The 26,149-nt window shown below is 37.8% G+C and overlaps 1 protein-coding gene across 4 annotated transcripts in view; it reads right to left on the reverse strand.

The window, feature by feature from the left end:
* The window catches only part of ADAM17 (ADAM metallopeptidase domain 17), a 55,248-nt gene extending 29,556 nt beyond the window's left edge, over window positions 1–25,692 (reverse strand). The window contains exons 1-7 of one of the 4 annotated variants that reach the window (XM_078149765.1): window positions 25,367–25,438; window positions 23,796–23,960; window positions 22,567–22,680; window positions 8,813–8,945; window positions 4,833–4,963; window positions 3,714–3,802; window positions 1,490–1,658 (exon numbers count right to left, since the gene is read on the reverse strand). In XM_078149765.1, the coding sequence (XP_078005891.1) occupies window positions 1,490–1,658; window positions 3,714–3,802; window positions 4,833–4,963; window positions 8,813–8,945; window positions 22,567–22,680; window positions 23,796–23,850 (691 nt within the window). In that variant the 5' untranslated portion in view covers window positions 23,851–23,960; window positions 25,367–25,438. Of the gene's footprint in view, window positions 1–1,489; window positions 1,659–3,713; window positions 3,803–4,832; window positions 4,964–8,812; window positions 8,946–22,566; window positions 22,681–23,774; window positions 23,961–25,366 lie in introns of all 4 variants that reach the window. The other 3 variants (XM_078149764.1, XM_078149763.1, XM_020992617.2) reach the window with 3 other exon arrangements.
* Between the last annotated feature and the right edge of the window lie 457 nt (window positions 25,693–26,149).

Genomic DNA, 26,149 nt, shown 5'->3' on the forward strand with positions numbered 1-26,149 from the left:
TTCAAGAGATTTTGAGAAATACTAAATTCGTACACTAACATTAGTGTTTATTTACTTTAGAAATATTTCCTTTAGACTGAGATAAGAAAAGATGGGCGTGAAACAAAGCCCAAAGCAGCCTCAGAACTCCCTAACAGAACTCAATCTCTGACTCAGCCTAGGCAGCCTAGTGTCCAGAACAAGAGAGGTAATAGGGTCACTGCACTATGTGTTGTTAAGACCATTATGTTTTGCTCTGCTGCCATCTTTTTTTTTTTTAAAGGCAACTAGGGTTAAGTGACTTGCCCAGGGTCACACAGCTAGTAAGTGTCAAGTGATTGGTCTGAGGTCGAATTTGAACTCAGGTCCTCCTGACTTCAGAGCCAGTGCTCTATCCACTGCGCCATCCAGCTGCCCCTTGTTTGCCATATCTTAAGAGCAACATCAACAAACAAAGCATTTCTGTAGGCTATTTGCAACTATATTTCACAAGGATGAATTAAAGGAACCAGGACTGTTTTAACAGAGGAAAAGAAAAATTAGGAGGAGCATAGCAGTTTGTTTTAAATACGTGAAAGGTTGTCATAGTGCTTTGCACAAAACATGCATTTAATAAATGCCTAATTGATTGAAAATGAGCAAGAGGGATTAGACTTCGTTCCAGAGGCTGAATTAGGATTACTGAGTGAAAGTTAGAAACACAAGAGATTTGGGCAGAATAGAATAACTTCCAAATAATTAGATTTGTTAAGAAATAAAATGGTCTACTTCAAGAAACAATGTCTTTCCCAAAACTAAACTGCTTTAGCCAGAGGTTAGATCCATTAGCAATCTACTATAGGTGATTATAGGATGGAATAAAGGATTAGACTAGATGATCTACGCTCTTTTTGCAACCTTAAAGTCTATCGTTTGGACTTTTTAATGCTTCTACAACTAATTGTAGTCATTAACTTCTTATAAACCATGATATTTTGTTTTTATTAAATTCTCAAAATCAGATTATTATTTTTTCAGATATATCAATTTGATTTTTTTCAATAATGAATTTTACTTGCCAAACAGATGCAACATGTTAGCACCAGAATGCCTGGCATACAGTATGTGCTTAATAAACGCTTACTGAATTAAACTAAATGGTATATAGGAAAGAACACTGAACTAGAGAGTCAACAGATATGGCTTCTAGTTCTAGTACTACTATGAGCTGGGTAAGTGACTTGACCAAGAAGTTAGTCTAGATGGTCTATAAGAGACCCTTCCAACACTAAGACTGTAATTTATAGTGTCCTTTTGCCTTCACTAGTGCTTTCAACATTATGCATAAAAGAGACTGTGTTAGTCCAATAATACCTGTGTCTGAATTCTGTTTTCTAACCAGCAGGCCTAAGTTACCTGGCAATCATATTGTATTATTAGCTATTATTCAATTTCTAACACTGGATGCTAAACACTAGTCTAGCACTAGACTAGATTTTAGTCCTTATGTGAAATATGCTTTAATTCCCACCTGTATGTTGTTCCGTGTCTTCCAGTCCTTTAGGGAGCAGTTCTTCCTTTTCAATCTTCAAATAACCACATACTTTTGGAGATTGGAAACGTGAAACATTCTTGATATCTTCAGATTTATAAACCAACATTCTCTTGTCCTGGGTATCATTAATAAATCTCCAGAGTGGCTAAAATAATACAAAATGTGAATATCTGAGACACAATATAAATACAAACTATTACATAGACTAGAATCTTCATCAAACACAAAAATGCCCACATTTTGAGATATTTCTTTTCTCATGTACCCAGATCTGACTTTTTAGATTAAATATTTTGATGAATCATTTTATGATGGAAATCTATCTAAGATACTTAATTTTATTTGAGGGAGATTTCTGTGCTGATAAAACTAATTTTAAAAATGAAATATCTAAGGCCCAAACAGGTAAAATGACCTTAAGGCCAGCAGGTCTCTGGAGGCAAAGCAAGGACCAGATTTTGAATTACCAAATTCCTGGTGTGTGCTTTCCCTTCTTTTCAGGATCAAACATTTCTGGACTCTTATCAATAACTTATTAATAAGGCTAGGTTTCTGTTACATTAAAAAACACATTTCTTCTTCTATATATACACACAAAATGTATGTGTATATATATTTAAAAGGTAAAAGTAGCCAAAATTTTAAATGGCTAATGATGAATCATATTTATATATTAGATATACAGATCTTACTGAATTTGAACCTAAGAGTATGCTTATTCATACAGTCATGGGGTTGTTTTTTTACAGCTAATACTTGACTGATATCAAAATCATTATTAGAGAAAATAATATGATGAAATGTAGAAACTACCATTTACAGAAGAAAAAACATGATTTTATACTAGGGAGTTTTAAAAGTCTATATCACTCATAAGTGACTCAATACACAATTTAGATTTTCTTTATAAAGTAAGCATGTCAAAAGATGTACCAGCTACCACAAAGGGAATGTTGACCATAGCCACTTATGGAAAACAGCCTTAATGGCTAGTCTAAAAATAACAACTTGAAAAAAAGGAAAAAGTTTCTTCAACATGAATCTTATTGTCATAAAATTCAGATTAGGCATCAATAATTCATTTCCTTTAGCTATAGAGATCATTATTTATTAAGCAACACCACATAAAAATATAAAATATAATTTTTATATAAACAAGCATGATTTATATGTTCTTTCCTAATTCAAAGTTAGACTTTAAAAAGGATAAAACGTTGTTCGGAAATTAATCCTCTAGAATACAAATATTCAAAATTAACTTCAGGGTAGCTTTACATTTCAGTTCTAACACCTTTTAAAAAACACTAGAATGATAACAAAACCGGAGACAGTGAACTACAAGGGTAGAAAGTAAATTGTTTCCAAGTACAGTAGGCACAAGAATGAAATGTCGGTGGCTTAGAGATCAATGAACTCCACAGTGACTTGTCTACAAGAGGCACTGCTGAGTATATGTTGATTTTTATTTTGATTGGCCTTAATTTCAGTTTTCTCACTGCATGATTTTTGGAGATGATATCACCACTCATACAGGGTACTTTAGCATTTCTAGAGTAGCACATCAATATGCAAATGAGAGCAAAGAAATATTTGGTGTTCTTGGCTAATAAATGAGCTATCTATATCTTATGTGTCTTAAATGCAATTAAGCAGTTCTGTCTTGGCTTTCACTAGCCATACTACAGCATCAGAGAAGCTATCAAAATGATGAGGTTCTTATAGTTTTTACTTCAGCTGCTCTTGGTCACCAATTATTGCTCATATTCACAATGGAAGGATGACTTTGAAGGTCAGAAGGGAATTAATTCTTTTTTGACCTCCAAAAAAATGACATGCCCTTTCAATGAGGATATCTGGATTATTACAAAGGGGAACAGGGAATGAGACAGAAAAGAGAAAGAAAAGAGGAAGACTCCTTTTCTCTTGCCACATGTGACATCTCAAAGTATCGAGGAAAAAATAGGATACATTTTAGTCACATTATTTCATGTCTAAAAAACAAAATTAAGATACCCTCCAAGTTATTCTGTTTCCTATCTCTCTGAAAAAAAAATTAATGTTAACTTTGGTTAATTACAAAGAAAAAAATTGCATAGGTAAAAATGACATTTGCTTCTATATTACTAAACAATTAGATGGACAGCACCATTCTTAAAAGGCCATAACTATCTGATATCGAAAATAAGACTAAAAAACTTACCTCTATGTTATATTCTGCCCCATCTGTATTGATTCTCACTGTAAAGTCATCATCACCTATATGGGCCAGAACCCTGGAATTGTGTTCACCTTAAAGCCAAGAAAAAGAACAAGATTAATAAAATTATTATCAGAAAACATTCCAAACCGAACTTTATTCCATCAAATTTCAGTAAAAAAAAAAATTAGCGTCAAAAGGCCCAACTGACAACTACTACTTTGTTGGGATTTGCCTGGAAAGTATGTGAAAAATCTGCAGCAAAGAGATGCCTCAGAAAGAGCCAGGTTGATTCCCACCACCCAATCAATAGCATGAAATCCAATCACTTAAACCCTACCCCATTCTCTCAAGCCAAGTGAGAGAATCATCTCTGAGAAAGAATAAGTCCAAATATTTACCTGCTTTTTTAGGAGGCAAGAAAGAGAAATGTGGTTTCACCAATACTACATCTATGCTAATGAACTATGTATGATCTGGAGATTTCATCACATTTGCTTTTTCCCATTGCAGGTATGTTTCCAATAGAAAATCTGAACTAAAGTCACAAGTGAAATGGTCATGTATCCTACCTTGTCTATAATTTCACAAAGCAAGCTTAAAATGCACGTAAATAAATGTATAGAAGTAGAATCATCTTTACTTAAAAAGAAGAAATTCAATTTAATGAAGATTCTCGTAGGGCGAAAAAGATAACCCTATATTCATTTTTCTCCACCACATGTTCTACTGATCTGTTAAATGTGTCAATTTGAAAAAATAATTTCTATGATCTATCCTGCCCTACAGGAAAATTGAAGGGGAAGGGGATAAGAAAAGGGGGGGAGGAGAAGATAGAAGAGAAGGCAGATTAGGGGAAGGGGTACTCAGAATACATGCCATCTTGGAGTGGGGGAAGGAATGAGATGTGGAGAAAATTTGGAACTCAAAATCTCGTAGAAATGAATGCTGAAAAAAAAATATCTTTCTATGCCAAAAAAATTTTTTGAAAACAAAAATAATTTCTATTTAAAGAAATTCCATTTCTTCCCTTGAAAAAGGAGTTTTTACATAAAATAACTCTCAATTTAGTCTTCTTGGGAAAAAGTTCACGGCATGTACAGCAGCTTTGTTCACACTCACCCACTACATGCCCCGTGAAAAAATCTTGCCATTTTACAGGATATTCTTGCTCTTCTTTCCCATCCACGACCAACACTTTGAAATTTTGTGAAAAGCGTTCAGCACTTGATGTTAGATATACCTTAAAATGCCTGAAAAATAATGGGTTTGTTTAATTCTAAGCAAACAACAGAATATAAATCTATGCGTTTTCCTCAGTAAGTAAGCTACACAGCTTGCCAAATTCACTAAGCATGAAGTATAATACTCATCTAATAAGGGGAAGTGGGCAAAAATTACAGAAGAGTCACTGGCTTGGAAATCAAGCATGTGTAGGCTATAAGTTATTGACATTGGAAAAATTCACCAAAAGGTCTTATATACTCATCTTCCCTGGATTATCTAAAAAGTAAGTAACACCAAAGGTCTTGGGATAGTTTAGGTTCAAGTCTAATAAGTTATCAGATTGTCACAAACATTAAATACACATACCAACTAACTATACCCTCTTATGCTTCTTAGCACTGCTATACTTCTCTCTCCTTCTAGAACTTAGGCTATATATTTCATCTTGAAACATAGCAGTCCAGATCTATCACTGAGTAAATAAACATATGCAAGATAATCAGTGTAAATATTAAAAGTCATGTCTATGCTATAGTAGACTTTCCAACTGTCCCCTAATAATGCCAGTCCTCTCAGGAGGGGGTGAGTACATGAGGGTATAGTTGTCAAATTTTCAAAGGTTATCATTTGCAGAGCACCATTAAAAGGAGAATAAAAACTAGAAACAATGAATTAAAGTTCCTTCGCTTCCTGTCTCAGCGAGTAGGAGGAAAAAGTTTTGCTGACTGTGATAGTAATAATAGATACTGCTTCCATATTAACTTACATAAGTCTTCAACTGCCAGGAAAATAATGGACTGGGAATGTCACCATGGCAATAAGTATTTTTAATTTTTGAAGTATAACAAGTTATTTTTTCTTTTGGAAATGCTTTTGCAGTCAGAGGGAAAGAAAGACAACAAAATATTATTTTATAAAATCTATGAACATTTTTCTTCCTGCTCTTCTAAGCGGATCTTCTTATACATTCATAATTATGCTTTTTTTCTTCAACTGAAGGGTACAATGAAAAAGAAAGTTAAAATGTATTCTTATTCGAAAGACGTTACTTAACATTTTCACAGAACCTTATAAGCATTTTAATGTCATTTTAATTCACTATTCCTTGAACAATGGTAAAGCAGTCTTCATATTCTAGATGAAGATCTGTGCTTTTGGTAGCTAAAAATCTTCTCTCAAAGGTACAAGGACAATTAGAAGTCATGCTTTCTTGAGTTTCCAAACTTAGCCTAAGTCATACCTTCTGGCTGGATCATGTATCATTAAGGGATAATCATTTATACTAATTATATTTAAAATATTTTCTAAAGTGTGTTAGTCCTTCTATATACAATTGCTCCACTATTCTCTTGCTTTTTCCTAATGTGAAGCTTTAATGAACTTTAATAGCTCAGAAGCCTTCTGGCTTAGCCTTATTTTCTTATCTACTTTTAATGACTTTTTTCCCTGTCTTGGTTTTTCTTAGTTCTATTTCCTGACCTTTTTCTGTCTCCTTTCAAATATTTAATACAGTTTATTTCAAGATTTTTTGGGGGGAGAGGGTCAATAATCATTCAGCTATCTCAAAATTAGTTTTTTTAGTCTATACACGATACTAATAACTGACATTTACAGTACAGATTTACAATTTTTCAAAACATTTTATACATATTACTGAATTTGATCCCAAAAATCCAAGTAATAGAAAAATAAAGTTGAGTAACGTAGCGTTTGAGTGTTACTATTTTAGAAACAAAGTAACCACGAGCTTTAAAAATGTAAGAGAAAAGTAACCTAACTTATCAATTAAGTTGAAAAAAAATTAAAATTTTAGGGTTTTGTTGCAGTTATTTTTTTTACAATGTGTGATGCTCTTGGTGTTTTATATTAAGTATATTTCTTCCCATTCAACAAAAATTTATTGTCATACTTACGATCATAAATTCTTGGGTAAGTATAAGAAAAACATCTTTTTGGGGGGGGGTGTTACGCAATAAAGTTAAGTGACTTGCCCAGGGTCACACAGCTAGGAAGTGTTATGTGTCTGAGGCCAGATTTGAACTCAGTTCCTCCTGAATCCAGGCCGGTGCTCTATCTACTGTGCCACCTAGCTGCCCCAAACATTATCATTAAAAAGGAAAAAAAGTACTTTTCCCATAGATCTACATTTATGTTCTTCTCTCTTGGTCTAGATTAATTTACCTCTAGTGCCTTACTTATCTAGCACCAATAGCAGACTCAAAAGTTTCACATTAAGAGAATTATTCACATAACTAAAGTGTAATGCTTGCGGCAGCTAGGTGGCACAGCAGATAGAGCACCAGCCCTGAAGTCAGGAGGACCTGAGTTCAAATCCGGACCCAGACAGTTGACACTTACTAGCTGTGTGACCTTGGGCAAGTCACTTAGCCCCACTGCCTAGCAAAATACAAAACAAAACAAAATAAAATGTAATGCTTCATGTGCCAAAACTTTTTTATTGTAAGCATTTTGGATGAAAAACATGTAAAATAGACCATACATTGTTACGCTTTCTTAACAGAAAAAAATCATTACAGCATTTTTTCAATGATTCAGGCTTATTATCATGAACATCAATTATGCAAAGGATCTGTGATTTCATCAGAATATCGAACTCTGATGTGGGAACAGATCACAACCTGTATCTGACTTAGATAAATGGCACACAGAGGATCACAGAGATAAGTTCAAGAAATCTGAAACCATGTCTTGATCTCAAGTCCAAGACTCCATTTCAATACACCACAAAGCCTTGACTAATATCTATTATTATACTATATTATACAGTTTTTATTCCCTCTGGGGCTATTCAGTTATGTAAAGTTATCAGACCCATAAGTTAAACAGACCTAGAATGATGCACTTGAAAGTTCTTGCATCATTTTTTCATACCTTCTCTATCTCCTCCAAGTTAGACTGGCAGCTATCACTTCTTGCTGTCAGTGCGATCTGCTGGAGTATGTATGCACACACGCACACACACCTTCCACCTCTTTAACGTGCTGCTTCTGACCTGCTTTGAGGCAATAAGTCAGATAGCCAAACTTCTCAGCCTTGTACAATGTCATGTAGTAGTCATGAAAAAATATTTACTGGAGACATACAATGAAGGTAGTCTCAAACAGATGCAAACAGATCCTGAGAAGGACTTCTTCTACGAGAAGAGTACATGGTCTTTGTGACTTGTTTTCCTAAAGTTCTCATTTTCTTGCATATCCCTAATAGCAGAGGTGGCCAGGGAAATGAAACATTAGTAAACTGTTATTCAGTCTTCACAAAGTTGTACATGGGAAAGAATTTCATGGAACACTGTGCTTCTCTGAATAAGTACATCCAAATTCTTGCCCTTTAATGTTCCTCACAAGTCTTTGGGAATAATTTGAAAATATATCAGAAGTGCATACACCTGACAGAGTTATCAGAACATCGAAAAATAAGAAAGGCAATTCCATTATTTGTGTGCCACGATGTTTGGTTTCTTATAAAGGCTACAACTTCAGGAAATCTCCAGCATTTGTAAGATAAAACAAGGGAACAGTGTTAACAAACAACTCTTCAAATGAAATATGGTTAATCAGCTGATACTCTGAAGGAGTCTAATTTTACCTAAAATTCATAAAGGCTGAAATGGAAAGTATACAGTATCACAGTACTAACATTAGGAATTTTCTAGCTTCCTCTGCACCTAAGACTGAATTCAAATAAGTAAACTTATTAGAATGAATGATCTACCATGGACAAGTCACATAGGGCATTTTACCATTTCCTTAAAAAAAAACTTTAAAAGATTTCAATATAACTATTTTTTATCTTAACCAAAGCAAATAAAGCACAAGGACAAAATTAATTACTTCAATATGAATAATTCTAATTACCTATGTAAGGCTGAAAAAGTCAATAATCTTTCTAAATGTGATGCTGTCTGTAGATCCCTTTTCCTCAAGGAATGTTGCTGGATGTTTGACAGAGAAAGGATATCATAGTCTGATAGCATGGAATCAAGCTTCTCTGAAATAAATAAGAAAAATGTAATAAATTTTCAAAAGAACATTTTTTAAAAATCTGACAAGATAAAGTCAGAACATTCAGATTTTTAGTGATAGATTTTCTCATATTGTTCAGGTATTCTCTATTCATTTCACCAAATCACCGAAAGAGAATTTAGATGGGCTCTCCCGCCCTCTAGCACAATACATATGTAGAAGGAATCCCCCCTCTAATATACCTAGCAAGTGATTGTCTACTTGAAGATTGCCAAAAAGCAAAACCCAGCACTTCTCTAGCTAGTACATTCCACATTTTTTTTTTTGCTTTTTAGTGAGGCGATCAGGGTTAAGTGACTTGCCCAGAGTCACACAGTGTCATGCGTCTGAGGCTGGACTTGAACTCAGGTCCCCCTGATTCCAAGGCTGGAGTGCTATCTATCTACTGTGCCACCTAGCTGCCCCGTACACTCCACTTCTGAATAGCTCTAGCTGCTAGTAAGTTTTCTCTTGATATAAAACCTAAATTTACCTCTCCACCTTCTACCCAAAGCTCCATATTAGTCCCTCTAGGGTCAAACAGAACAAGTTTAGTCCTTGACAGCTCTTCAAATACCTGAAAAACAGCTACCATGTCCCCCTGAGTCTTCTTTTCTCTAGGCTAAATATGCCCAGTTCCTTCAACCTATTTTTTGTATGTCATTAACTCAAGGACCCTCACCATCTTGTGCCCTCTTCTGAAACCTCTTCAGCTTATCAATGTTTTCTTAAACTGTGGTGCCCAGAACTGAACATAATATTCTGGATAAAGTCTGACCAAGGCAAAGTACAGTGAGACTATAACTTTCCTGTGCCTAGAAGTTATGCCCTCATAATGCTGCCCAAGACCACGTTAGCTTTTTTTGGCTGCTACTGCATCACATGCTGACTTGTATTTAGTGGCCTGAAGGCCACTAAAACTCCAAAATCTTATTTAGAACAACTGCTACATTCAAATTCAAGACTCCTACACTTAAACCTACTGAGTTTCATCTTATTAGATTTAGCACAATGTTCCAGTCTATTAAGATTCTTTAGGATCCTAACTCCATTGTTAGCTATCCTTCAACACTTTGTGTCACCTAAAGTAATTTTCATAGAATAGTTCCCATTACATGAAGAGCCCATTTTACTGCACGGAATGAATTCTAAATTAAACATATTCCTCAAGAGTGATGAAGAGGCAATGTTACAGAACAGTTAGGGACCAACTTCTGCTCACTGCACAATGATGATCAAAAAATGTTACAAACTAGAAAAATGGAGGAAAAATACTTTAAAATAGTAACTTGCCAAAGTCATCTTATACCAATACCACCCCCTCAAACCTGTTCCTCCTTCCTTCCAACTTCTCTATTAATGTTATTGGCATCATCAATCTTGTAGTTACTAGAGTTATTTTACAAACTTTCCCCTCACTCACTCCCCGAAGCCATTAGCTGTGAATTTTTTTTAGCTGCCAATTTCTGTCAATTCTCCCCAAATCTGTTTGTTCCCTTTTTTTCAATCTGTCCTATACAATGTGGCAATATTAATCTTAAAAGTTCATGCATTCATTTAATAAGGTTTGCAAAGTGCTTTACAAATATCACATTTTATTCTCACAACAACCCTTGGAAGGTAGGTACTATTACTCCCATTTTAGAGATGCGGAAACTGAGGCAAATAGAGGTTAAGTGATTTGTCCAAGTAATTAAGTGTCTCAGGATGGAATCTGAGCTCAACACTCTGTAACACGAGGCACCTAGCTGCATTTTTTCCCAATTATAATACTATATTCCATGTAAATGCCTCTGCCAAAAGAAGTATCTTTGTCATTCTGTATTCTTGTTTTCCTTGAGAAAAACTAGGGCAGTCTGAGTCTAGATTTTCCATTTTAACTGTGCTGTGCTCCCTTAACCCAATAAGAAATGTTAAAGCCATTATATAACTATTTAACCAAGTAATCCTAAAATTATGTATATACATAAAGTAAAAAAAAAAAAAACAGGAAAAAGACCCATATGTAAAAAAGCAGTTTTTGATAACAAAAAAATTCAAGAAAAATTAATACCCAACCATTAAAGAATGTCTAAATAAATTCTGAATGTGTGAATATAATAGAGTATTATTGTGCTATAATAATAAAAACAAAGAATTCAGAAAAACTTTGGAAGACTTATATGAACTGATGAAGAGTGAGGTAGGCAGAGCCAAAAGAACAATCTTCACAATAACCACAAATACTCAAAGAAAGACTTCAGAATTACAAAGTGCATAAAGTACCTGGGGATCAATCTACCAGAAGCACAAAAAACAACTTGTAAACATTCAATTACAAAGTGTTTGTTAAAGAAATAAACAGCAACTTAAATAGCAGCAGGAATATTCATTGCTCATGATTGGACTGTGCCAGTATTAAAAAAAAATGACAATTCTACCAAAGTTTTAATGCTATGCCAATCAAATTAACAAAGGAATTCTTTATAGAACTTGATAAAATCATAACAAAATTCATTTGGAAAAATGAAAGCTAGAATACCAAGGGAAATTATGAAGAGGTAGAGCTGAAGGGAGAAAAGCATTTCCAAACCTAAAACTATATTATAAAGCAGCAGTAATAACATCTCTTACTGATTGAAAAATAGAGAGGTAGATCAATGGTTAAGTGACTTATTCAAGGTTAACAGATAGTAAATAGGAAGCCAGGATTCAAGCCCAGGTCTTTTAACTCCAAATCCATAGCTCTTTCTACTATACTCTGCTACTGATTCTGCCTCCATATCTCTTGCAGCTTTCCAATCCTACTTACTCTCCTCTCTAATCTTCTACACAAAGATTTAGTCATGTTACTTCTCTATTCAAATGTCCTTTTCCTAGTATACCATGCCACCTACAACAGATTTGAAAGACAGAAAGGTTTTGAGAAGTGTGTTATAAGACCTGGACATCAAGAACTAAAACAATGTAAGAGATAGAAGGAAGGTAATGAAGACAAGGGAGATAAATCAGGAGACCGCTGCAATAATCTCAGCAAGAAGGGCCTGTTCTAAGGTGGTATCTCCTTTAGGCGTAACTGACTGATAGAAACCTTGACAAGAAATCAGAAGAAATCCTGTTCATTACCGAGGAAGTAGTGGACAAATGGAAGTAAGACGATCTTTTATGGAACGTAAGAACAATGAGGAAGCCAGTACAGTTTTAAATTGACTACAGATTGCCTTCCTCCTCTGAACTCTCAAAAGCAGCCTGTATCTCTCTTATGTCATTTACCAACTTCTACTTCATAATTGTTTTCTCTCACCAACTACAATATAGGCTGCCCAACAGCAGAGACCAAGTTTTATTTGTCATTGCATCACCCCCTCACCTGCCTGTAGCACCTAATATAATGCTTTCCATATAGTAGATATAAATGTTTGTTGAATGAGTGAATGACTTGGAGCCTAATCATGTCACCTTAGAAGTGCTGAATTAGACAGACGGTCAATGATTTGAGAAAATTCAGTTTTAAACAGTATGTCTGAAGATGATACTTTTCAGTGGAAGTTTCTAACAAAGGTAAGATTTCTTTACACTAAGAGTAAATTTCCTTCACTAAGGTACTGCTCCTTTAGAAGACCTCATCGTGATGTGGAGGTGACCTTTGGTTCCCTAAGGGCATGCAGATAGGGTGCCAAGCACTGGCAGGTCCTACCAAAATGGAAAGTATTAAACTAAAAACCTAGTATATCTACTATTCAAAGATTAGCCTAGCTAAATTTGGAGAGCTTTAACACATGGACGGCCCAAAGGTGATGAATTTTTGGTTACAGCAACTCTGGAAAATCATCTACTAAGTAATAGGGGTGGTGATCTGCCTCAGTGGATTGAATAATCACACCAACTGAAATTACAGAAAATAGAATAGGTTTATATGCAATGAACACTCTGTTATCCATGTATAGCTTACCCAGAAGAAACTTTAAAGGCCAAGTTAACTTTTTCCAACTAACTATTATCCTTCTAAGTTCCTAGTGGTCAAGAGAACTAAAGTGTAAGTCATGACTATAATGAACTACCTGAATGACTTCAATTAAGTAATTTAAACGCTTTGAGCCTTAGTTTCCTCACTTATTAGGGAGTGATAAATTGTGTGTGTGTGTGTGTGTGTGTGTGTGTGTGTGTGAGAAAGAGAGACAGACAGACAGATACTATGTGTGTATAAGGGAAGACCAGATTGCTAAAATTATTTCAAAGATTAAAATTCTATGACTGTGATCTGCGTTCAGGAAATGTTAGCTAATTTTAATATGGCCTAAGTAAAACATAATTGGACGAATAAATCTATTTCCAAAGCATTACATGATCACATAATGCAAACTACTGAGCATTCAAAGCCCTATATAACCTAGGCCCCTTCTACCTCTCCAATCTTTTTACACTTTACTCTCTGACAAGTACTCTTCAATCCAGTGACACTGACCTCTTTGCTATTCTACCAACAACTCTCTTTCTCTGGCTGTCCTCCATACATGGAATGACTTCTGTCTTCATATCTGCCTACTGGCTTCTTTTAAGTCCCAACCAAAATCTCAACTTCTACATGAAGACTTTTGCCACCCTCTATTAATTCTGGTGTCTTCCCTCTGTTAACTATTTCCTATTTATCCTGTATATAGCTGGTTTGTATATATTTATTTGTCTGTTGTGTCCCTCATTAGACTGTGAGCTTCTTGAGGACAGAGACTGTCTTTTGCCTCTTTTTGCATTCCCAAGTGCTTAGCACATAGTAGGCACTTAATAAATGTTTGATGATTCTTTTTCTAAGAATCATACATTTTTTCAGAATATCTATCATGAACAGGTGAGTTTAATGTGGACATGGGAATACATAAAAAGAGCAGTTTTTCCTACCCAAGAGGACCACAAATAAAATGTACATGTGACCTGTGAAGAGTTGGGAGGAAATTAGTCACAGGTTAAGACTTTTATTAAAAATTTTAATAGAGATTAGTTTATCAGACTACCTAGCTGTCACACTGAAAAAGCAGAAACAGGTCCCAAGAGACAAAATCTAAGAGCTGGAAAGGACATCAGACAGAGGCCCTCTAATCTAACCTATGAATCACAATCTATAATCTAACCAAGAATCCCCTCTCTTAACACCTTCAACTGATCACCTAGCCTCTGTTTAAAAATATCCAGTAAGGGAGAACCCACTATGTACTTCCTGAGGCAGATCACTCTACTCTGAGATAGTCATAATTAGGAAATTATTCTTTACAGTAAGCTAAAAATTGCTTTTTTCTTTTCTAATTTCTCCAACGGACTACCCACCCCCAGATGTCAAGCAGTATAAATCAAAAGGCTCTTCTACATTTTAACAGTCCTTCAAACATTTAGTCCCTAAGCCTTCTTTTGAAAAAGAGGAAAAAAAAACCTGAAAAGGTTTTAGAAACACCCCCAATTCCTTTGACCAATAGTTATGATAATATATGATACAATAATAATATGACATAATAATAGGCATGATGGAGACTTTTCAACAATCTAGATGTGGAATAGGCCATAGGACAAGCTACTTCTTATTTAGAGGAAAGAAGTGTAGGGGGAGAAACCAAGGGTAAAAGTTAGAAGTATGCGAGAGCTCCTATAATCAGGGTCTGAAGCAGATGGAAGACAACGAGAGGCAAAGACAGACCTAAAAAATAGAGGAGTGACACCAAAGGCAAAATTTTTGACACTAGACTGGCCATACATAACTGCCTAAGTACAATTACCTCCAATTCACATTGAACCTTTTTTTGATAGACCCCAGACAAGTCACTCTATTTGCCTCAATTTCCTAAACTGTAAAATGATGATTGATAATAACAGCACCTACATCACAGGGTTGTTGTGAGGATCAAAAAAGCTAATATTTTGTAAAGTGCTTAGCCCAGTGCCTGGCATGTGAGATCTAGGCAGACCCTACAAGTCAGTTGTCATCCATTTCTCTGTGCATGTCCTACAGCATCAGAACATGTGCAGTATTCACTTCTGATAGCACAAATCTATCTTCTGAGGCTATAGATGGGATCCTGTGGGTAATTTTGCCTATGTATTTAATATTCCTAAGTTCCACAGGTGATAAAAATGAAAACCATTCATGCAGCATTTACTAAGTGTCAGCATTGTACAAGTACAGGAGCTACAATTCAAAAGAGAAGAAAGCCCCACCCAAAAGGAATTTACATTCTAATAAGAATATACAACACATGTGGGACAGTACAATCAAAGGGTTTCTGGGAGTTTTCTCAAAGTGGATTTGATTATAGTTCCAGGAGGGGTAAAAGTGAGAAGGGGAAATAAGGGTAAGCTTGAGAAGTCTGGCCAGCTGGTAAGTGAAGGTGGGTGAAGCCCAGGCAACCCCCAATAAGCATAGGGAAGTCCCAGGGTGACACTTCTGGACATGAAAGGGTAAAGTCTTCCCAAGGCTTTGGGAGGGAATGGGAAAGATGGTAGCTGATGATGGCAAGATAACTGCTCAGTCCAAGTCTCACAGCCATTACATAGAAACTAAAGGGAACAATGCATAGACCTGGGTCTGGAACTTGACTCTGGTTTAGAGCAGGAGAGGAATCATCTAAAAGAGATGTAGGACAAAAGGGTTTGACAGTAAAGGTGGATAGGGCACAGGAAAAGATGTCAGTAAATCCTAACACCTAGCAACTTAATCATAGTACCTAGTATTTTTAATATAAAATCTTATCCTAAATAAACTGTAAGAATGCTATTCATTCTTCCCACTACTATGTATTCTATTGTGATGATACCATTCTTTCAGTCTACACACACACACACACACACACACACACACTCTCTCTCTCTCTCTCTCATAAGTCAGCTTGAAGGTCCAATACCCTAGACAATGAAACTAAAGTCCTAAGAAGCTAAGTGGTACAGTGGATAGAGAACTGGCCCTCAAGTCAGGAGGACCTGAGTTCAAATTCGACCTCGGACACATGATACTCACTAGCTGTGTGACCCTAGGCAAGTCACTCAACTCCAACTGCCTAAAAAACCCCAAAAAAACAAAAACTGATTTTCTCCAACTATATTTCAGATACTTTCCTACATCCCAATATAAGAAGATTGTTTTAATCTATTGTCAGGACAACAAAGACTAACCCATATTTATACAGCTCATAAGTTAAAATGCACTATACATGTATTATCTTATTTGATCCTCACAATAGCCTTGTGAAGCAGGTGCTCTGTGTTGTTGCTGTTTATTTGGTTCAATCATATTTTACTCTTCTGTGATCCCATTTGCAGTTTTCTTGACAAAGATATTGGAATGGTTTGCCATTTCGTTCTCCATCTCATTTTTTAAAAATTAATTTAATTTTTAGTTAACAACATTCACTTCCATAAGATTTTGAGTTCCAAATTTTCTCCTTATCCCACCCCTCCCCTCACCCAAGACACCATGCACTTTGATATAGGCTCTACATATATATTCACATTGAACCTATTTTCACATTAGTCATGTTGTAAAGAAGAATTAGAACCAATGGGAGAAACCATGAAAAAGAAGAAACAAAAAGAAAAAAGAGACAGCAAATAATATGCTTTGGTCTGCATTCAGACTCCATAGTTCTTTTGCTGAATGTGGACAGCATATTCCATCATGAGTCCTTCGGAATTATCTTGGATCCTTGCATTGCTAAGAGATGAGTCTATCAAAGTTAGTCCTCGAACAATGTGGCTGTTACTGTGTACAATGTTCTCCTGGTTCTGCTCAATTCTCTCATCAGTTCATTCAAGTCTTTCCAGTTTTTCTAAAGTCTGCCTGCTCATCATTTCTTAGAGTACAATAGTATTCCATTGTATTTATATACCACAACTTGTTCAGGCATCCCCTCAATTTGCAATTCTTTGCCACCATGAAAAGAGCTGCTATACATATTTTTGTACATATGGGCCCCTTTCCCATTTGTATGATCTCTTTAAGATACAGACCTAGAAGTGGTATTGATGGGGTTGGGATCTGGGCCCCAGAAAGGAAAAACCCGGGACTAGCCCTTATGGCCAAATCTCTGGCATTCGCCTGAGGCTATAATCCTCCCCTCCATTGTCTTGCCTCCCTGTGGCCCCAGGCCACTCCCCACCTTTGGCAATTCTATCACCTCATGGACTACTTGGCCACTCCTAGATCCCTCCCACAGTCTTTCTGTATATAAGGTCCCTCTTGTCTCCATTAAGATGCTGGGATTCTTATAATCTAGCCACTGCTCAGATTCTCAGCCACTGGTCAGATTCGTATAATCTTGCCAACAGATTACTAATGTTCAGACTCCTTAAGAGTCTGCCCAATATGATGGATGTTCTAATAAACCTTGTCTTTGGCAGAAAGAGGGCTTGGGTCGAATTCTATTGGGAAGGACCCGCGTGTTGTGATTTTGGTATCCCAGGACCCCTGAACCTCTAAACCGCATCAGTATTGCTGGGTCAAAGGGTATGCACATTTTTATAGCCCTTTGGCCATGGTTCATAATTGCTTCCAGAACTGTTCTCCGGCTCATTTTTAAAGATGAGGAACTGAGGCAAACAGGGTGGTGAAGTGACTTGCCCAGTGTCACACAACTAGTAAGCATCTGAGAGGCCAGATTTGAACTCATGAAGATGAGCCTTTCTGCCTTCAGGCCCAGCACTCTAACCACTGCACCAGCTAGCTGATCTAACATATGTGTTACAACCCAATTTTATAAATGAGAAAGTTTGAGCTCTGGTTAAGTGAGTTAGTACTATTAGCAGGTCACACTGCTAAGCATCACCGAAGAACTCAAGGTCAATGATCTTTCCACTACAATACACTGCCTCCTGAAAGCATGTCTACGTGAGTTTTCAGTTTTGTGTTGCTGACATGCATCTTTGGCTCCCGAGCTGCCCTGGTACAAGTTAGTACAAGACTGAAGTATCATTCAAGATTACAATCAGTGCTACTGACATAAATTTATTCATGATATCACAGTTCTAGTTCCATCAATGAAAGTTCCCTCCACTTATCTGATCAGTTGCCAAAACCTCTAAATTCTTTCTCCACAATATATCTCATATGTCCCCCTCTCTCCAATCACACAGCCAAAATCCTAGTCTAGGCCCATCACTTTTTGCCTGGACTAGTACAATTGTTTCCCCCATGTTTCTTCCCATTTCAATCCAGCTATCACACAACTGCCAAAGTTATTTCCTAAATTGTAGGTTGGCCCCACTCGATAAATCCCAGTGGCTCCCTATTACTTCCAGGACCAACTATAAACTCCTTTGTTTGGCACTTAAAGCTTTTTACACTTTCGCCTTCCTAGCTTTCCAGTTTTCTTATATCCTACCACCCTCTTCATACTCTGCCATCCATGGGTACTAGCCTACTACTTCCTGTTCACTGAATACAATCTCTCCATTTCCTTTTCTGTGCCTTTGTATTGGCTGTCCCCCAAGCATAAAATATTCTCCCTTTCCACCACCACCTCTTAAAACCTCTGGCTTCCTTCAAGACCCAGCTCAAGTACCACTTTCTATTGAAGGCCTTTTCCTGTTCCCTTAACTTCCTACGGCCTTCCCTTCTAAGCAACTTTGTATCTAATTTTTATCTATATTATATACACAAACATATTGTATATAGAGATATATGTACATATACATCTACACATGCTGCCACCCTATTTAGAATGTAAGTTCCTTAAGGGGAGGTGCTGTTTTTGCCTTTTTTTTTTAAATCCCCAGCATTTAGCACAGTGTCCGGCACCCAGTAAGTGATTGCTAAATATTTTATGATTGATAAGAATATCTTAGCTATCAATAAAAGAAGCATGAAGTAAAAACAGATGTTATGAATAACTTAAAAACAAGAATTAACATGTAGGGGATCTACCAGCTGATAACTGAAACCTAGTCAAGTAAAATTTCAAAACACACATTTCCAATGCACAAATTTTCATCCTTAATTTGTGAATTATACTTTTCTTCCTCTCATTGCTTTTTTTTCCAAAGCAAAATGTAGGGAAAAACAATATGAAATCACAAAGTGAAGTTAATATACCACAGCTACACCTTTAACAAGATGTCATGACTAAGTTTGTATGACTCACAATTTTCCTAAATTATGCAATTCATTACAATTCAGTTGAATTAAACTTGGATGGAAATCCCATCCAACTCTATGGTTCTAACCAATTTATGAGGTTTTATATCATGAAAACTACTGTCAATTCTACAATGATGAACCAATATGCACTACTTTGCATATGTTAGTATGTAGTACACAAATAGACAAAAATACACAAATATGATAAATGAAGTTCTTTAAATACTGAAAAATAGTGGATCCTGAAACACTTCAAATCCATATCACTCTGAAAGGAATAGATAACACACTGCATATGAGCTAACTAAAAGAACAAGTAATTCTTAAAAAAAAGAAATCCACAGGGTTTACATTCTTAGTGTACAATCTGACAGTACGTTGATAATATGTCCAGATCATGAAAAGATAAACATTGCCATTCACTCAATATTTTATAACTTGTCCTAAAGTATTTATATATTGTTCTACCCAGATTCTTCCCTACAATAAAATCGGGCCACTTAGGGCTTGACATTAGCATCTGACTTAGGGGCCTGCCCCTATCTAAAACTTTAGCTTTCAAGAAGATAAAAAGGAAAATAAGAAAGGGGGGGGAAAGGGAGAGAGGCAACATGTTAGTGGATGGCACAGATTCCTAATACCTGACCAGGGTATTTATTGCACTTCCAAGATCACAACAACCTTACCCACGTATGTGCTATATTCCTGATTATAATATGTTTTGGGGTTTTTTCTGGCTAGATAATGGGGTTAAATGACTTGCCCAGGGTCACACAGTAGTGGGTGTTATGTGTCTGAGGCCACATTTGAACTCAGGTCCTCCTAACTCCAGGGCTGGTGGTCTATTCACTGCGCCACCTAGCTGCCCCTTTCCTGATTATAATAAAAGCTTGATAGCAAGCACTTTTATCTTTCTATCTACAGCATCTGGGATTTTTGTTGTTGTTCGGTCATGCCCAACTCTTCATGACCCCATTTGGGGTTTTCTTAGCAAAGATAATGGAATGGTTTGCCACTTTCTTCTCCAGTTCATTTTACAGAAGAGGAAACTGAGGCAGACAGCATTAAGTGACTTGCCAAGAGTCATCACACAGCTAGTAAAGGAATGTGGCCAGATTTGAACTCAGGAAGATGAGTCTTCCTGACTCTAGGCCCAGCACTCTATCTACTGTGCCATCTAGTTGTTCAGTACCTAGGATAGTGTCTTCCAAATAATAAATGCTTAATAAAGGTTCTTGAATTGAACTGAACAGACAAGTCACCCTGTAAGTCCTGGTCTCTGGAAAGAACAGAGACCAGGTCTTACCTACAGGGAAGTTACACCTGAGATGTCAAAAGGAGCCAGAGAAGCTTCCAGGAACATTCCCACAGCTATAGTGCAGTCCAGCGATTTGGGCTTTTCAAGTTAGAGATAAAGCACACCAAAAAGTGGGGGTGGGGGAGTGGGAAACAAGATTTGGGAGGGAACCAAACTGAAAACCAGGAGTGTAGATAGGCTCAAATACAGCCTCCATTAGAATCAGCAAAGGGAAACGCCTCAAGGCAAATGCTTCAGTATAGCAACCCCACCTCCCTCCTCAGAGTACAAGGAGGCAATTTTTGTTCAGCCAGGTTTTTTTTGTTTTGTTTCTTTTCAGTCACGTCTGACTCTTCATGACCCCATTTGGCATTCTCTTGGCAAAGACACTGCAGTGATGTGCCACTTCCTTCTTCAGCTTATTTTACAGATGAGAAAACAGGATGAAGTGACTTACCAGTGTCACACACCTAAGTGTCTGAGGTTGGATTTAAACTCCAAGCCTAGTACTCTATTCACTTCACCACCTAGCTGCCCCAAAAAGGCAATTAAGTTTTATCACACATCCATTAAAGATCTCAAGCAGGATTGGCTTAAAGGATATGGGAGATGAAATAAATTCCCCCCAAGGCCAATCCTGTTTGAGAACATTAACAAATGTTTGATATAACTATATCTAAAAAACTAGAAAAACACATATGTATATATTTAAGAACAAAAATGCAACAAAATAACAAAGATAAAGTGAAGGAGAAATGAGAGAATACTTTGTGGGCATCATAAATAGTGTTGTATCCTAATCTAGGAAAGGTTTGCAGCAAGAAGAAAAAAAAGAGCTGGGAAATTTAAACCACTGAAAATTGTATAAAGGTATTTTTAGGAATTATGTATGCATAAAGACTGAGACTGGACTAATTCTATCAATCAATCAATCAATCAATCAATCAACAAACACTTATAAAGTACTTACTTTATGCCAGGCTGGGTGACAAAGCAGACAGAGTGATGGCTTGGGGTCAGAAAGACTCAAAGACTTCAAATAGAGCCTCAGATATTTACTAGTTGTGTGAGCCTGGGTATGTCACTGAATCCTATTTGCCTCATATATAAAATGAGCTTGACAAGGAAATGGCACACCACTCCAGTGTCTTTACCAAGAAAACCTCAAATGGGGTCACAAAGAGTCAGACACAACTGAACAACAACGAAAATAAGCTATGTGTGTTAGGCTATTCAAGTACAAAGAATAGAAAGCTTACTCTCATGAATTTATATTCTAATGGAGACAACAAATAGATACAAAACATATGCAAAGTAAATACATGAAAATGTATAAAAATGGTAAAATACAAGGTAGATTGATCAGAAAAGGCTTCAAGCAGAGGATGGTGGCAGAGTTACATCTTAAAAGAGAGGGATTCCATGAATGTGGAGGTAAGGAGGGAGTACATTCCAGGCCTAGGAACACCAATCACAAAGGAAAACTGAGATGGGAAGTGTAACAACGCTGTGAGAAAAGAAGGTCTGTGTGGCTGGATCACAGAATGCAGGAAGGAGAATAATATCCAAAAAACCTCAGAAAGAGAGATTTGAGCCAAGTTGTGTAGGGCTTCAAAAACTAAGTAACAGGGAGTCACCAAAGTTGGTTGAGTAGGAGTCACATGGTCAAATCTCCACTTTAAACAAAATTGCTTTGGAGCACTGTGTAGAATGGACTGGAGTATGGAAAGACTTAAGACATTTAGGAAACTATGACAATAATCTAGGTAGGCTAGGAGTGAATTAGGGCTTGAACTAAGGTGGTAGCCCTGTGAGTTGAAAGAAAGAAATAGAATGAGAAAGACATTGTAAAGTCAGAAATCGCAAGATTTGGCAAATGACTGGAGGAAATGATAGGATTCCAGTACGATGCTGAGATTACAAATCTGAAACACTGAAAGGAGAGTGACTTCAATAGAAACAGAAGTTTGAAACAGATAAGTTTTTAGGGGGAAAGAGAATGAGTTCAGTTTTGGACATGCTGAATTTAAGATGTCTCTAGAAAAGGTTTAAAATGTCTAACAGGAACTGATGATGCAAAACTCAAAAATGAGGTGATAATTTATTTCATTGATATATTCCCTTCAGAGGGGACAATTAAGTGGCACAATGAATAGAGCACCAGGCCTGGAGTCAGGAAGACTCATCTTCCTGAGTTCAAATCTGGTCTCAGATACTTACTAGCTGCGTGACACCGGCAAGTCACTTCACCCCCTTTGCTTTGGTTCTTCTTCTGTAAAAATGGAGCTGGAGAAGGAAATGGCAGATCACTCCAGTATCTTTGCCAAGAAAACCCTAAATGGGGTCATAAAGAGTCGAACACGATTGAAATGCCCGAACAACAACATTCCCTTCCAATGTGTAATAATAATAATAGCTAACACTTATATAACACTCTAAGGTTTGTAAAGCACTTTATGAATATCATCTTATTTTAACTTTATAACAACCCTATCGGGTAAGTGTTTTTTATTATACAGCCTCATTTTACAAATGAGGAAATTCAGGAAGAAAGAGATTAAGTAACTTGCCCAGGGTCACATAGCTAAGTAAGGTTCTGAGGCCAAATTTGAATTCAGGTGTTGCTGACTAAAGAGCACACTACCTCATTGCCTTAGTTATATTATTATGATTGCTGCTGTTATTATTATCCTTTCCCCAGTACATAACCAGTCTAAGTCCTCATGCCACTTCCTGTGTGTAGGTCACTACTGGAAATGGATTATATTGTCTACTTGTGCTCTACACAGAGTTCAAATGAAAGAGGAATTTCTTATGGTGAGGCACTCCAGATATCATTGCCTGTGAATAAGTCCAAGAATATTACAGGGCCTCCTAAATGACTGCTCAAAGTCAGGCCAACAACCAACAGCAAAAATGAAGTAAATAAAAAACAACTTTCTAGATTATGGCAGGCATTTAGGCCAGTATACTGAGTTATTATTCCATCGGAACATAAGTTGAATTCAATGTCTTGGCCTACCAATACCATATTAGTCTTACTGTAGAAAACAAGAAGTCAAAGAAATAGTGGGAAACATAAAGAACAAAAAAAATGAAGAATGAAACAGAATCCAAAGAACAATATATACTCTAATTACAACTATTTAATTAAAAACAGTAAGAACATCAAGAAATCTATAAAATACACAGAAAAGTTTGAAAAGCATCACAGAAAGAAACAGAATAATTTGGTTACTCCATATTAAAAAACCTATACATTTTTGTCATGGCTAAACAAAGGTTATTAATATATACGAGCTGTTCACAAGCCTTTTTCATTCTGATTATTTTTCCTATGCTCTTGTTTATATGTTTGAATACCTATTCTTCACAAGAAAATTAAAAATAAATTTATCTGTGCTGGAGGGGAGGGGGGGAGATTGTACCAAAAATACTAAGTGCCTCACGAAATCCAAGTGCTCCTTTCTCCAAATATCCCACAAAAAAGTGAAGTTTCTTCATGCTAGAAGCTTTACATGGGACCAAGTGGTTTAGGCTAGGGCTCCCAGCATTTTCATCCTCATGGACTCATTCACTGTTCATATTTAAGTAGGAAATAATCCTACTATACTCTGAATAAGAAAAAGGACAAAATAAAAAAAATTAAAACCAAGACATAAAAAGACTTGTATGTGCACTACAACATATACATACGTGTGTGTGTGTGTGTGTGTGTGTGTGTGTGTGTGTGTGTGTATCTCACAGGGTATAGCTTCATACCACAAATGGAAAGACATTTAAGAGCTTTTTTATTAACTACAGGAGGTAAATGGTTAAATGTCCTGAAAGGTAAAAGAACCTGTTATAAAAGTGTTTCTTCAGATTATACACTGTAGGATTCATACTAAACTTCCAACTACCAAAAAGCACTTTGTAGTTCACTTTACGAACTTCCACCTTCAAAACACACCTCCTGTAGAAACTCTAAATAGAAATTCACTTCTTCCAACTCTAAACTCATGATGCTACCCTCTTCGGTTCATTACCTTCTTTTTAAAAGGGGTCAAAACATCACGCATTAAAAGATAGACACTCAAGAAGCCAAGTCGGTCCAAACACTTAACAAGTTATTCAATCAAGAAATAAAAGAATATCTAACACAAAATTTTCCTCTCTCTGGCACTCCCAAACTGAAACAGACGTCCAGCCACCCACTTCCCCAGTGAGAGAACAGACAACCGCTCCGTTCTTCAGCAGAGACAGAAAGACACTCCACCCTCACTTCCCCAAATACACACAGAAACAGACAGGGCTCCTTCCCTTTCCCCTTTCCCCCCAAACAGGGAGAACACACTCTGACATTCCTCTTCAGAAAGAAATCCCATTCATACATTCCCCAAAGAGAAAAAGAAACTTCACCTTCAATCTAATTTCCATAATTTCCAAACACAGTTAAACAAACACCCCGTGGGATGGAATCCCCTGCCGCATCCCATACTTAGTGCCTCCCCCACACACTTGCCACTAAATGTTTATCCTTCTGTCCCCATTACTATTGCTGAGGCCGCTCTCCTGCCAGACTCCCCTCCCCAACAGTTACAGATCCCCCTTAAACCCACACTATCGTACACTCAGTGACCGACTCCCTCCATGTGACACCCCTTTATACACACTGACCGACCGCTCTTATACAGACTCCCCCGTCCTCAGTGATAGACCGCTTTCTCAGACCCACCTTACACACACAACACCCCCTTAATTTGGTGACACACCTCACACCTTCATGCGGTGACAGACCCTCCCTCACACACAGGGACACACCTCCCTAGGTGACACGGTTAACAGATCCCCCTGTAAACACACAGTAAGAAACAACCACCACACACACAGAGCCAGACACGCCAATACACAGACACAAACACCCCCGCCCCCTGCAGCCAGCCACTGCCTCCCCACCCCCACCCCAGCCCGGCTACCACCTGCCCCACAAGCTCCCCACAGCCCACGCGGACCGAGCCAGAAGGAGCCCGGGTCTCACCGTTCGGAGGATGAGAGTCGTACCCAGGCTCGTCCGGGGGTCTCCACGCCAGCAGCACAGGGAACCAGAGGAGGAGGACGAGGATGCATAACTTCATGTTGGCGGCCCCGAAAGCTCCTCCCTCTCTCTGGCCCGGGGCCTGGGGCTCGGCTCGTACCCGAGACCCGGCCCCAAGCTCCTCTCCCGCCTCACTGCCACCCCCTCCGGCCGCTCGCTTGCCGGCCCCCGGAAGTCAGAGGTGAAAGACGACTTCCCGCGAGGCCCGCGGGCTCTCCCCCAATTCCGTCCCGCGGCTCGAGGCCGCCCACACCCGGAACTCCGGCCTCGGGGTGCGGCATGCCGGGAACGACGGGCGAGATCCCGCCCACCGCACCGAGCGCCCAACCGCCGCCGTCGCCATCTTGTGACGTATAAGCCTGGCACCGCCTCCGGGGGCGGGGCCTGGCGCCCTGACGCGACCCTGACTCTGCTCCGGGTTCAGCCCCAGTTCTCGGTACTCTGCTGGGGTGGGGGTGGGAAGGTGGCCGGTGTGTCTGTGCCCTTCTCAGGCGACAGCCCTTCCTTGTCGGGAGTCCTCGAGGAGCCACCCATCTATCTGTAATAACCCCAGATGGGTCCTTGAAGCTCCTCTTTTACAAAGTGCACGACGTCTTTTGTTTGCTTAGATTCTTAAAACCCTGGGAGGTCTGCAGGGTCCTTAGCCCCATTTTACACAGGAGAAAACTGAGACTCTGAGAGGTAAAGGTGTAAGGGAAAGAATGCTGTACTTGAAACCAAAAGACC

This window comes from Phascolarctos cinereus, unplaced genomic scaffold (genome assembly GCF_003287225.1).
Source record: "Phascolarctos cinereus isolate Bilbo 61053 unplaced genomic scaffold, phaCin_HiC Scaffold_2;HRSCAF=192, whole genome shotgun sequence".
Lineage (NCBI taxonomy): Eukaryota > Metazoa > Chordata > Mammalia > Diprotodontia > Phascolarctidae > Phascolarctos > Phascolarctos cinereus.